Consider the following 13,055-nt stretch of genomic DNA (forward strand, 5'->3'; position numbering starts at 1 on the left):
TTTAACAGTTGAGGGCAGAAATACCTAGTTTATCCATTTAGTCAGAGAAAGTAGGAGGTAATTACTAAATAACTAATGCAAGAGTGGGCAGGATCTCCTGGGAGGCTGATATGAGGGGGAAAGGAGTCCAGAAGAGCTGGCTGTATTTTAAAGAAGCCTAATTGAGGGAGCAGGAACAAGCCATCTTGATGTGCAGAAAGAATAGTAAATATAGCAGGCGCCCAGCTTGGCTTAACAGAGAACTCTTCGGTGAGCTTAAACACAAAAAGGAAGCTTAAAGAAGTGGAAACTTGGACAAATGACTAGGGAGGAGTATAAAAATATTGCTTGAGCATGCAGGGGTGTAATCAGGAAGGCCAAAACACAATTGGAGTTGCAGCTAGCAAGGGATGTTAAGGGTAACAAGAAGGGTTTCTACAGGTATATTAGCAACAAGAAGGTGGTCAGGGAAAGTGTGGGACCCTTACTGAATGGGGGAGGCAACCTAGTGACAGATGACATGGAAAAAGCTGAAGTACTCAATGCTTTTTTTGCCTCAGTCTTCACAGACAAGGTCACTCCCAGAATGAGGCACTGAGCAGCACAGTATGGGGAGAAGGTGAGCAGCCCTCAGTGGTGAAAGAACAAGTAAAGGACTATTTAGAAAAGCTGGATATGCACAAGTCTATGGGCCGGATGCAATGCATCCGACTGTGCTGAGGGAGTTGGCTGATGTGATTGCAGAGCCATTGGCCATTATCTTCGAAAACTCGTGGTGATCGGGGGATGTCCCGGACAATTGGAAAAAGGCAAATAATAGTGCCCATCTTTATAAAAGAGAAGGAGGAGAATCCAGGGAATGACAGACTGGTCAGCATCACCTCAGTCCCTGAAAAAAATCATGGAGCAGGTCCTCAAGGAATCCATTTTGAAGCACTTAGAGGAGATGAAGATGATCAGGAACTGTCAACATGGATTCACCAAGGGCAAGTCATGCCTGACCAACCTGATTGCCTTCTATAATGAGATAACTGGCTCTATGGATATGGGGAAAGTAGTGGATGTGATATACCTTGACTTTAGCAAACCTTTTGATACGTTCTCCCACAGTATTCTTGCCAGCAAGTTAAAGTAGCATGGATTGGATGAATGGACCATAAGATGGATTGAAAGCTGGCTAGATCAAGCAGAGTGCCCCAGGGGTCAGTCCTGGAGTGGGTTTAGTTCAACATCTTCTTCATTAATGATCTGGATGATGGGATGGATTGCACCCTCAGCAAGTTTGCGAATGACACTAAGCTGGGGGGAGAGGTAAATACGCTGGAGTGTAGGGATAGGGTCCAGAGTGATCTAGACAAATTGAAGGATTAGGCCAAAATAAATCTGATGAGGTTCAACAAGGACAAGTGCAGAGTCCTGCACATAGGACGGAAGAATCCCATATACTGCTACAGGCTGGGGACTAACTGGCTAAGCGGCAGTTCTGTAGAAAAAGGACCTGGGGATTACAGTGGGCAAGAAGCTGGATATGAGTCAGCAGTGTGCCCTTGTTGCCAAGAAGGCTAACAGCATATTGGGCTGCATTAGTAGGAGCATTGCCAGCAGATTGAGGGAAGTGATTATTCCCCTCTATTCGGCACTGGTGAGGCCACTTCTGGAGTATTGCATCCAGTTTTGGGCCCCCCATACAGAAAGGACGTGGACCAATTGGAGAGAGTCCAGTGGAGGGCAACGAAAATGATTAGGGGGCTGGGGCACATGATTTATGAGGAGAGGCTGAGGGAACTGGGTTTATTTAGTCTGCAAAAGAGAAGACTGAGGGTAGATTTGATTGCAGGCTTAATCTACCTGAAAAGGGGTTCCAAAGAGGATGAAGCTAGGTTGTTCTCAGTGGTGGCAGATGACAGAACAAGGAGCAAGGGTCTCAAGTTGCAGTGGGTGAGGTCTAGGTTGGATATTAGGAAAAACTATTTCACTAGGAGGATGGTGAGGCACAGGAATGGGTTACCTAGGGAGGTGGTAGAATCTCTATCCTTAGAGGCTTTTAAGGCCTGGCTTGACAAAGCCCTGGCTGGGATGATTTAGTTGGGGTTGGTCCTGCTTTGAGCAGGGGGTGTACTAGATGACCTCCTGAGGTCTCTTCCAACCCTAATCTTCTATGATTCTGTATTTGAGAAGGCAAGGCCAAAGAAATGCATGTTGAATGTAGACCAGAAAGTGGAGGTTTGTGATGGTTCTTAATTCCTGGAGGATTTCATTCCACGGTCTCGGGTTGGCCCCTGAGAAAGTTTTGTCTCCCACACAGGCAAACTTTTACCCTTATTGTGGAGAGTTAGATTGTACCTGAGGAGCAAAATTGTCAACCATGGTCTCCATTCTGGAGCTTTAGGTGATGTTTTAGATATCCTGGCCCAGACCATTAAACACTTCGAAGACACGGACTGAGATCCTGAACTTGATTTGACGTTCTGTGGAAAGCCAGTCTAGAAAGTGGAGGGCAGGTTTGATATAGTCGTGGTAGCCTACATTGCTGAGGAGATGTGCTTCAGAGTTCTGTATCAGTTGGAGTTTCCTAAGGCCTGAAGGCTCATGCCCATGTTTACTGCATTACTGTGATCTAGCCAAGAGGTGACAAAGGTGTGCATAACTGAGTCCAGGTCACCGTCCATGAGGATGAGACAGAGTCTCCTTGCCAACCAGAGGAGGCATTAATCTTAGGTGCCGCTAGGTGAGAGCATAGTGTTAGTGAAGAATTCAGGATCAAGTCTAAACAATGGACTGACAGGAGATCATCCATCAGTGCCACTAAAGTTGTTTCCATCCCATGCGCTGGCCTGAATCCAGATAGTGCCAGATCTAGGATATTCACTTTAGTTAGATGAACTTATGGTTGGCCTTGGGCTAGCTTCTCTGAGATTATTCAGGAATAGGTCATTTGACACAGGGTGCTAGTTGGCTAGAGCCAATGTATCCAGGGTGAGTAGATTTTTTCCAGTGTTGGTCAGACTGTTAAGTGTTTGAAGGAGGAAGGAAAGATTCCTTCCCTGAATGAGTTGTTAGCTACTTTGGTCAGGAGTGATACCAGTTCATGACTCTTTCAGAAGCCAGGAAAAGCAAGAGTTGGATTCACAGGGCTTGGGTCATGATTTCTTTAGGATGTCCAGAACATCTTGATGAGTGAATATACTGAACTTTGGGAGACAGTCTATTGGTTGGTGGGTGCAGGCAGGTTGGATATAGGTTGCTTGGGAAGACTTTCCAAATGTGTGTACTCATCAGCAGAGTACAATGATAGTTTTTCGCAGGTGTTGGTTCTGAAGCAGTCTGTAGAGAGTCAGCGTATTTATATGCAGGAGCTGAAAAGTGTAATTTCCAGTTCAGATAGACGTACCTGTACTAGCTCTGATTGAACCAGCTTGTTAACATAAGAATGGCCAAACTGAGTCAGACCAAAGTTCCATCCAGCCCAGTATCTTGTCTACTGACAGTGGCCAATGCCAGGTGCCCCAGAGCGAGTGAACCTAACAGGTAATGATTAAATGATCTCTCTCCTGCCATCCATCTCCACCCTCTGACAAACAGAGGCTAGGGACAGCATTCCTTACCCATCCTGGCTAATAGCCATTAATGGACTTATCTTAAGTGATCACTCTCCTTACAGTGTGTATGATAAACCCATTGTTTCATGTTCTCTGTGTGTGTGTATATAAATCTCTCCTCTGTTTTTTCCACCAAATGCATCCGATGAAGTGAGCTGTAGCTCACGAAAGCTTATGCTCTAATAAATTTGTTAGTCTCTAAGGTGCCACAAGTACTCTTTTTCTTTTTGTGAATTTATCTAGTTCTCTTTTAAACCCTGTTGTAGTTCTAGCCTTCACAACCTCCTCAGGCAAGGAGTTCCACAGGTTGACTGTGCACTGAGTGAAGAAGAACTTCCTTTTATTTGTTTTAAATCTGCTGCCCATTAATTTCATTTGGTGGTCCCTAGTTCTTATATTATGGGAACAAGTAAATAACTAATTTACATCCTGAAAAACAAACTTAAGGAGCTAATTTTGATAATTTTAGCCATAATGTCTTTTCAGTTTCCCTGTCTATAAATTGGGAATAATACCTAACTACCAGGAATGTTGTGAGGAGCAATTAGCTAAGGTTTGTGAAGTCTCTAGCACCATAATACCTAAAAGCTGTGCTAATCAACTTACTTAGCACTCAGAATATCCTCATTTGATCTAATTGGTCTCCTGGCTCAGGAATTTTCACGCTTTTTACCTTTTATCACCTCCTCCTTTCCTTTCTATCTTTTTTTATTATCCTCTGATGACGACTCCTTCCTTTTACTCTATGTCCCTTTGAGATTCTTACTATGGTGGTGATTCTTACTAGGGTATGTTGGAAGAGGTGAATATACTCAGCTCTCTTTTTGAGCTGAAAATACTCAGAGTTGGGTTCATTCTGATGTCCTCTGGCAAGCTAGTCGACAACCCACTATTATGGACGCTCTGTCCCCAGCAAGTCAGTCAGTAAGACCCTTTTATCATGCATGTGCCTTAGAGGGCTACAGGTGGTGAGGCAGTCACTGAAATAACAAGGAACACCAACCCATTTACAGTCATGTAATGTAGAAACAGGACTTGGCTTTGGGCCAAATTCAAACAGGGAGCCAATGGATTATGCTTAGCAACAGAGTTGCCCTTTGTTGCTTAAGAGTTGGTGTTAATATAGGCTATGAGCACCTTGTCTATGCCTGTTCTCTTGTCAGCTGCCCTAGTTCCCCTCATCCTCTGTTCCATCCTGTTTCTTTGAGCTCCTCCAAGTCCCCCCTGCACACACATACATCCGATGAAGTGAGCTGTAGCTCACGAAAGCTTATACTCAAATAAATTTGTTAGTCTCTAAGGTGCCACAGGTACTCCTTATCTTTTTTTTGTGAATACAGACTAACACAGCTGCTACTCTGATACATGCATGCTGTCCCCAGAGCTCCCCGAACACTTTCACCAAAATTTTGTTTTGTGAAACAAGCTGCTGCTGTGTCTGAGATCCTCCTCCTGAAGAACAGGATTTTTCCAAAACTGCAAATGCTTGAGAATTCATATAAAATAATATCTCTTTCCTTGTCCGATATGGGTGATCTGCCAGTAACAAACTTAACAGAGCCCCTAAGCAAAAGGATGAAAGATTAACAACCTTCCCCAGGTTGATAGCTTACTGCCGTGGCTCTATGCACTCTGCTGCTGGCTTCTGTGACAACTCCTCCTGGGCCTGACTCACTGAAGTGACTTACCCTTTCTCTTCCCAATCTGATGGAGAAGCCATCAATTGTTAGCAGGTTAAGGCAGGTTATATCACAAGCGAAACCTTGAGATTGAGGGTAATGATTTCACGAAAGCCCCAATCTGCCAGCCAGCTACCTGCGACTGACCTTACTTTTCTCAGTAAAGCACCATCTAAAGTTTCCAAAATCCTGGGACTGTATATGATTTTCAGGTGGATGTTACCTGGATATTAGAGAGGTGATTAAGAAAAAGCAGAAAGGCTACAAGGAGTGGAAGATGGGAGGGATTAGCAAGGAAAGCTACCTTATTGAGGTTAGAACATGTAGGGATAAAGTGAGAAAGGCCAAAAGCCATGTAGAGTTGGACCATGCAAAGGGAATTAAAACCAATAGTAAAAGGTTCTATAGCCATATAAATAAGAAGAAAACAAAGAAAGAAGTGGGACCGCTAAACACTGAGGATGAAGTGGAGGTTAAGGATAATCTAGGCATGGTCAATATCTAAACAAATACTTTGCCTCAGTCTTTAATGAGGAGCTTAGGCATAATGGTAGGATGACAAATGGGAATGAGGATGTGGAGGTAGATATTACCACATCCGAGGTAGAAGCCAAACTTGAACAGTTTAATGGGACTAAATCACGGGGCCCAGATAATCTTCATCCAAGAATATTAAAGGAATTGACGCATGAAATTGCAAACCCATTAACAAAATTTTGTAATGAATATGTAAACTGAGGGGTTATACCATATGGCTGGTGGATTGCTAACATAGGTCCTATTTTTAAGAAAGGAGGGGGGGAAAATGTGATACGAGTAACTACAGGTCTGTTAGTTTGACATCTGTAGCATGCAAGGTCTTGGAAAAAATCTTGAAGGAGAAAGTAATTAAGGACATAGAGGTCAGTGGTAATTGGGACAAAATACAACATGGTTTTACAAAAGGTAGATCATGTCAAACCAACCTGGTCTCCTCCTTTGAGAAGGTAACAGATTTTTAGACAAAGGAAATGCAATGAATCTAATTTACCTCGATTTCAGTAAGGCATTTGATACATGGGGAATTATTAGCTAAATTTTAAAAGATGGGGATCAATATGAAAATTGAAAGGTGAATAATGAACTGGTTAAAGGGGAGATTACAACGGGTCACACTGAAAGGTGAGCTGTCAGGCTGGAAGGAGGTTACTAGTGGAGTTCCTCAAGGATCGGTTTTGGGACCAATCTTATTTAATCTTTTTTATTACTGACCTATTACTGGCACAAAAAGCGGGAATATGCTAATAAAGTTTGTGGATGACACAAAGCTGGGAGGTGTTGCCAATACAGAGAAGGACTGGGATATCAGACAGGAAGATCTGGATGACCTTGTAAAATGGAGTAATAGTAATAGAATGAAATTTAATAGTGAAAAGTGCAAGGTCATGTATTTAGGGATTAATAACAAGAATTTTTGTTAAAAATTGGGGACTTGGAAGTAACAGAGGAGAAGAAGGACCTTGGAGTATTGGTTGATCACAGGATGACTATGAGCCACCAATGTGACGTGGCCGTGAAATAAGCTAATGCAGTCTTGGGATGCATCAGGCAAGGTATTTCCATTAGATATAAGGAGGTGTTTAGTACCGTTATACAAGGCACTGGTGAGACCTCATCTGGAATACTGAGTGCAGTTCTGGTCTCCCAAGTTTAAGAAAGATGAATTCAAACTGGAACAGGTACAGAGAAGGGCCACTAGGATGATCCGAGGAATGGAAAACCTGTTTTATGAAAGGAGACTCCAGGAGCTTGGCTTGTTTTAGCCCAACCAAAAAAAGGCTGAGAGGAGATATGATTGTTTTCTATAAATATCAGATGGATAAATACCACAGAGGAAGAAGAATTATTTAAGCTCAGTACCGATGTGGACACAAGAACAAATGGATATAAACTGGCCATCGGGAAGTTTAGACTTGAAATTAGATGAAGGTTTCTAACCATCAGAGGAGTGATGTTCTGGAACAGCCTTCCAAGCGGAGCAGTGGGATAAAAGACATATCTAGCTTCAAGACTAAGCTGGATAAGTTTATGGAGGGGATGGTGTGATGGATAGCCTAATTTTGGCAATTAATTGATCTTTGATATTGATTTGAATTGATATTAGCGGTAGATAAGCCCAATGGCCTGTGATGGGATGTCAGATGGGGTGGGATCTGAGTTACTACAGAGAATTCTTTCCTGGGTGTCTGGCTAGTGAGTCTTGCCCACATGCTCAGGGTTTAGCTGATCGCCATATTTGGGGTCGGAAAGGAATTTTCCTCCAAGGCAGATTGGCAGAGGCCCTGTGGGTTTTTCGCCTTCCTCTGCAGCGTGGGGCATGGATCACTTGCTGGAAGATTCTGTGCATCTTGAAGTCTTTAAACCACGATTTGAGGACTTCAATAGCTCAGACATAGGTTAGGGGTTTGTTACAGGACTGGGTGCGTTAGGTTCTGTGGCCTGCATTGTGCAGGAGGTCAGACTAGACTATCATAGTGGTCCCTTCTGACCTTAAAGTCTATGATTCTATGATTAGGCTTTTCTTAAGGGCCTTTTAGCTCATGGTGGCTAAATAAAGTCTCTTTAAACTGTTGGAAGAACCATTAATAATTTTGCTCTATTTTTAGATTCTACCTTATTGGCGGAGGAATCCCTATCATAGTTTGTGGGATAACGGCAGCAGCTAACATCAGGAACTATGGCAGCAGACCTAATGCACCATAGTGAGTATTGGATATTTGACAGCTTTGTAATAAATTATGATTTTTGTTTGTCATTTTTTGGAAGATATGCCACATAGCCAAGACTTATTTCAACAGGTCAAAATGATACTTAAATATTGTGACTTCTGAGAGGTCATCTGTCTTGATGTGCTGTCTTTTTTTGTGTTTTTTTCCAGTTGCTGGATGACATGGGAACCTAGCTTAGGAGCTTTTTATGGACCAGCTAGCTTCATAATTTTCATAAACTGCATGTATTTTCTCAGCATCTTTATACAATTGAAACGACACCCTGAACGCAAATTTGAACTTAAAGAGCCAGCTGAGGAACAGCAGCGTTTAGCAACCAGTGAACATGGGGACATGAATCATCAGGATTCAGTGTCAGTCTCACTGGTTTCCACATCAGCTTTGGAAAATGAGCACAGTTTTCAAGCTCAGCTTCTGGGAGCAAGCCTCGCTTTGTTTTTGTATGTTGCTTTGTGGATTTTTGGGGCCTTGGCAGTTTCTCTGTATTATCCCATGGACTTGATTGTTAGTTGCTTTTTTGGGATCACATGTTTAAGCCTTAGTGCCTTTCTTATGATGCATCATTGTGTTAATAGGGAAGATGTCAGGCATGCTTGGATAACAGCCTGCTGTCCTGGAAGGAGCACATACTCAGTGCAAGTTAATGTTCAGCCCTCCAATTCCAGTGGGACTAATGGAGAGACTCCTAAGTGTACCAACAGCAGTGCGGAATCTTCATGCACTAATAAGAGTGCATCAAGCCTAAAAAATTCTTCTCAAGGTTGTAAACTAACCAACATACAGGCTGCAGCAGCTCAATGCCATCCTAATTCTTTACCACTGAACACAGGTCCTCAGCTTGATAACAGTCTGACTGAGCATTCAGTAGACAATGACATCAAAATGCATGTGGCTCCATTAGAGATTCAGTTTCGAACAAATGGAAACCAAAGCCGGCATCATAAAAACAGAAGTAAGGGACATCGCGCAAGTAGGCTTACAGTGTTGAGGGAGTATGCATACGATGTCCCCACCAGTGTGGAAGGAAGTGTACAAAATGGCTTATCTAAAAATCGACAAAGCAACAGTGAAGGACATTCAAGGAGTCGAAGAGCCTATTTAGCATACAGAGAACGCCAATATAACCAGTCCCAACAAGATAGCAGCGATGCTTGCAGTACGCTTCCAAAAAGCAATAAAAATAGTGAAAAACCCATTGCTACAAACAACAAAAAGGATGTTCTGAGGAAACCAGTAGTAGTTGAACTTGAAAGCCAGCAAAAATCATATGGCTTAAATTTAGCCATTCAGAATGGACAACTTAAAGGCAGTGGACAGGATGGACCCTTGCTCGCTGCAGATAGCACTGGCAATATTAGGACTGGGTTATGGAAACATGAAACTACTGTGTAGCAATATTGTACTACTTCATGAGAGAAATTCATGTGAACTGTGATTCACACATTCCCTTAAGCTATTAATGCTTTTAAAAACTGTTTACAAACAATTGGTACTTCATGCAAGGAGGAGAAAAGAGAATCTGCCGTGCGAAGTGTTTTATACATTCTGGGAGCATCTTTGGTGTCTTTTACAAAGAAACTTTTTCTCTTTTGTGAATATATATATTTTTTTTAAATAATCAGGTCCAGTGTTGAGATGCAGACCAGAACTTTTAAAGAAATTCTTACAGATAACCCCTCAGATGTGTCCACAGCACATTTCAAGTGTATATTAAAATGTGTATTAAAGAGTATTTTCCCAGCAAGCATTATGTAATGTGCAAGTTTGTTTTGTCAAGATTACTAGATGTAGTGTGTCTTTTTGGATTTACTACTTAATTTCAATGTCTGGGAATTTTACCACAGCTTTTAGTTGCTTAAAAAAAAACAAAAAAAAAAAAACAGTTTCTAACAGTCCCGATATTTCACATGTAATGCAGCTGGTTGCATTAATACTGAAGTTTGAATGAAACAGAGAAACGAAATTTTTAAAAATAAAAGATTTGTGACTTAAAGACAATTCTGTTGAAATTCCAAGCTCACTTTTGTAAGTGATATATAAATTAGTCAAGTTTTTATGTAGTAAAAGTGAATTATGTAGTAAATATATAATTATATGTTTCCTTAATGTTTCTAGCTGATATTGGCCAGCTGATATCTGTACATAGCACAGTCCCTAATTCATTGGCCTTCCATCTCCTCAAGCTATTATGTTCATTTGTAAATTGTAGTAATTCTAGATGTTATCATTTCTATAATCTGAACCAGGAGTGCTCATCACCCACGACTAGGGCTAGATTTCAAAAGAGCTCAGCATCTCCTGTTGAAAACACATTCTGTTGCCATCTTGTGAAAGAGTGATAGCAATATCTCAGTAAACAGTTACCACTTAGATGCTCCAATTTTGATTTTTACACCAGTGGGAGAGCAGAATCAGGGCCTTTGAGTTCACCTGTCCCTCAAATGTCGACTGGTCGTCCCCCTGCAATTTAGTTGATGTCACTGAAATCTCCAGTCACTAGTTTCCTTTCAGAGCATTTTAATTTAATATTAAGAAGCAGCTATGTAAGAAAATAGTTGCTTCTTCTTTATTTGACATTACTAACTTTCATGAAAGTTAGTAAACCATGAAGTGCCCTTTATAGTGTCATCAAATTGACAGGAACTAAGAACAAAGTGGGGAGAAATGACAGCTGGATGAAAATGCCACTTTTAATTAAATTACACTCATTTGGGCAGCAATTTCAAAAATATTTGAATCACCACAATGATGCACGGTTAATTTTAAAAAGTTAAACTGCATATTTTTCAGAATATGGTGCAAAGTGGAATATGAAGGAGACGCCAGATAGCGTTAATAGGTATATATTTAGTTTCCTGTATTCACTCTGCTTATATTGATTATATCTCAACAATCATTCTATATTTTGGTAGTTTGTGGGGACTGGAAGACAGTATAATGTTTCATTCTGTGAAGCTTATTCCTTTGCTGCTTTGAAGATTTGGTAGCTGTATATGCATAGTGTCATTTGTGATTTATTACTTGTTGGTTGATGATCCAGTATCTAAAGCTTTTTGTACTCATATGTTAGCAGATTTTTTTGTATGTTGTACAGTACTAGCATATAATTGGGGAAAGCACTCACCTCTTGAGCACCTTCTGCTGCTGCATGCAGTACTGCAGGCCTCTTCCTGCTTCTGGTGCCACCTGACTGTTGTCAGCCTCGCTTGGTGGGTCTTCAGCACTCTGGCCAAGTCACAAAGTCCAAAAGAACGCCTTCTGAGGTAGTAAAGAGGCCAATAAATGAAGTCTCTCTGCACTCACTAGGATCTTTGGTCCTGCTGTGGACCATTTAAATTGAACCCTTCACTCAGGCTTCCAAACAAGCCTGTCCTATCTCGGGATTTACAGTACTTCATCTTTGACCAGTGGGGGAGCCTGGGCCCGCCTGCTACTATGCGTTCCAACCTCAGGACCATGTAAATAGCAGCCACTCACTTGAATTCATTTGTTACTGGGCCTCTTCCCACCTGCCCCCTTTATCTTAATCCCTTACCTTAAGGTTAAAGATCTCATGTTCTTGCTCTCCCAACCAAACTCTGGTTGTCCCTTGAGCTCCTTTGGCCAGAGAGGAGCACCCTTCCTTGCTCCTCTGGTCCAATCCAGGAACTGACCTGCTAAGGCTTTGCATCTACTTTTATCTAAGCCTGCTTGGTTGCTTCAGTGCAGCCTTTCTCGGCAGGCCTGGAGGACCCACCTTCACAGCTCCTTTCTGGGGGGGCAGGGTGTAGTAGGACCATGGGGCCTCCAGCAGGGAAACAGAAAGGGTCTGGTACACTTAGGGCTTGTCTACACTGGCAAGTTTTGTCGCCAAAAACTGACTTTTGATAACAAAACAGCACAAACATATACACTACAATGGGACTTTTGTCGTGAAAAACGCTCAGTTTTGGCGAAAAGAAACTTCCACCCCGTCTTTTCCCCTCACTTTACTGTCGACAAAGCACCAGTGTAGACACTACTGATTGTTTTGTCGACAGAACTGGTTTCCGCCAGTATCCCACAACACCTGCCCTGATTGCTCTGCTCAGTGGTTTGATCTCTGCTGCCCTGCAGGCATGCGCCCCCTCCCCTTTCAAAGCTCCATGAAGTATCTGTGCTGCTCTGTTCGGGGAACAAAGAGCAAATCATTGGAATGCTCCTGTTCTGCCCGGCACTAGGAACCCAGCAGCAGGCAGACTGCTGCTGCACGGGGAGGGGGACAGACTGCTGTGCTGCTTTGCCATTCCTCAGCACCGAGAGCTCCCAAAGCTACTCATGATGCTGATCTCGGCAGCTGAAGGAGCTGTGGGAGAACTCAGAGAGAATCCCAAGATGCGCAGTGATCAGCTCTTCCATCCCACAACATTGCACTGTGGGATACATACCCACGGTGCATTGCTCACTCTGTTGATGATGGGGTCCCCAGTGTGGACATGATCTATCGACAGAAGGCGCAAGTGTGAACACTCTTTGGCAACTTTTGTTTTGTTGACTTTTGGGTGTCGACGTAAGTTTTGTCAACAAAACTTGGTAGTGTAGACAAGCCTTCAGTCATATAGCATCATAACTTTCAAGTTGCAGTGTAAATACACTCCCTGAGTGGTGAACTGCAATTCATAACTTGTCAGAATCCCTTGATTTATTTATTTTTAACATTTCAAAGTTGTATCTGGAGAGTGACAAATTAATCGGTCTGAAATTCGTAAGGTATTACACATGCTTCTCCATTAATATCCTGAGACAATAGCAATATTAAGATGGAATTATAGTTGAGAATATGTTAGTAATTTAGTGTAAAATATATTTTGGAAATATTAAAATCATCTCAAAAGCAAGAATTTTCAACCCAGGAAATTCAGAGTTGAAGTTAATCTTAAAAGAACTCTAAACCTGTTACATATAGAAGTGCATGGCTAGTGCCTCCAAACAATATTAACTTTGCACTGTAGTGTCCCCAGATAATAACCCATTATTATAATTCCAAACCATGATTTTAGTGATTGTGGTCC

General features: G+C 42.1%; 1 protein-coding gene across 8 annotated transcripts in view; it reads left to right on the forward strand.

Moving 5' to 3' along the window:
• Nucleotides 1-9,769, forward strand: part of ADGRA3 (adhesion G protein-coupled receptor A3) — a 126,312-nt gene extending 116,543 nt beyond the window's left edge. For all 8 annotated transcript variants that reach the window (XM_038398208.2, XM_038398209.2, XM_043514065.1 and 5 more), the window contains 2 exons: nt 7,903-7,998; nt 8,175-9,769. In XM_038398208.2, the coding sequence (XP_038254136.1) occupies nt 7,903-7,998; nt 8,175-9,417 (1,339 nt within the window). In that variant the 3' untranslated portion in view covers nt 9,418-9,769. The remainder of the gene's footprint in view (nt 1-7,902; nt 7,999-8,174) is intronic.
• The last annotated feature ends 3,286 nt before the right edge of the window (nt 9,770-13,055 follow it).

This window comes from Dermochelys coriacea, chromosome 4 (genome assembly GCF_009764565.3).
Source record: "Dermochelys coriacea isolate rDerCor1 chromosome 4, rDerCor1.pri.v4, whole genome shotgun sequence".
Taxonomy (NCBI): domain Eukaryota; kingdom Metazoa; phylum Chordata; order Testudines; family Dermochelyidae; genus Dermochelys; species Dermochelys coriacea.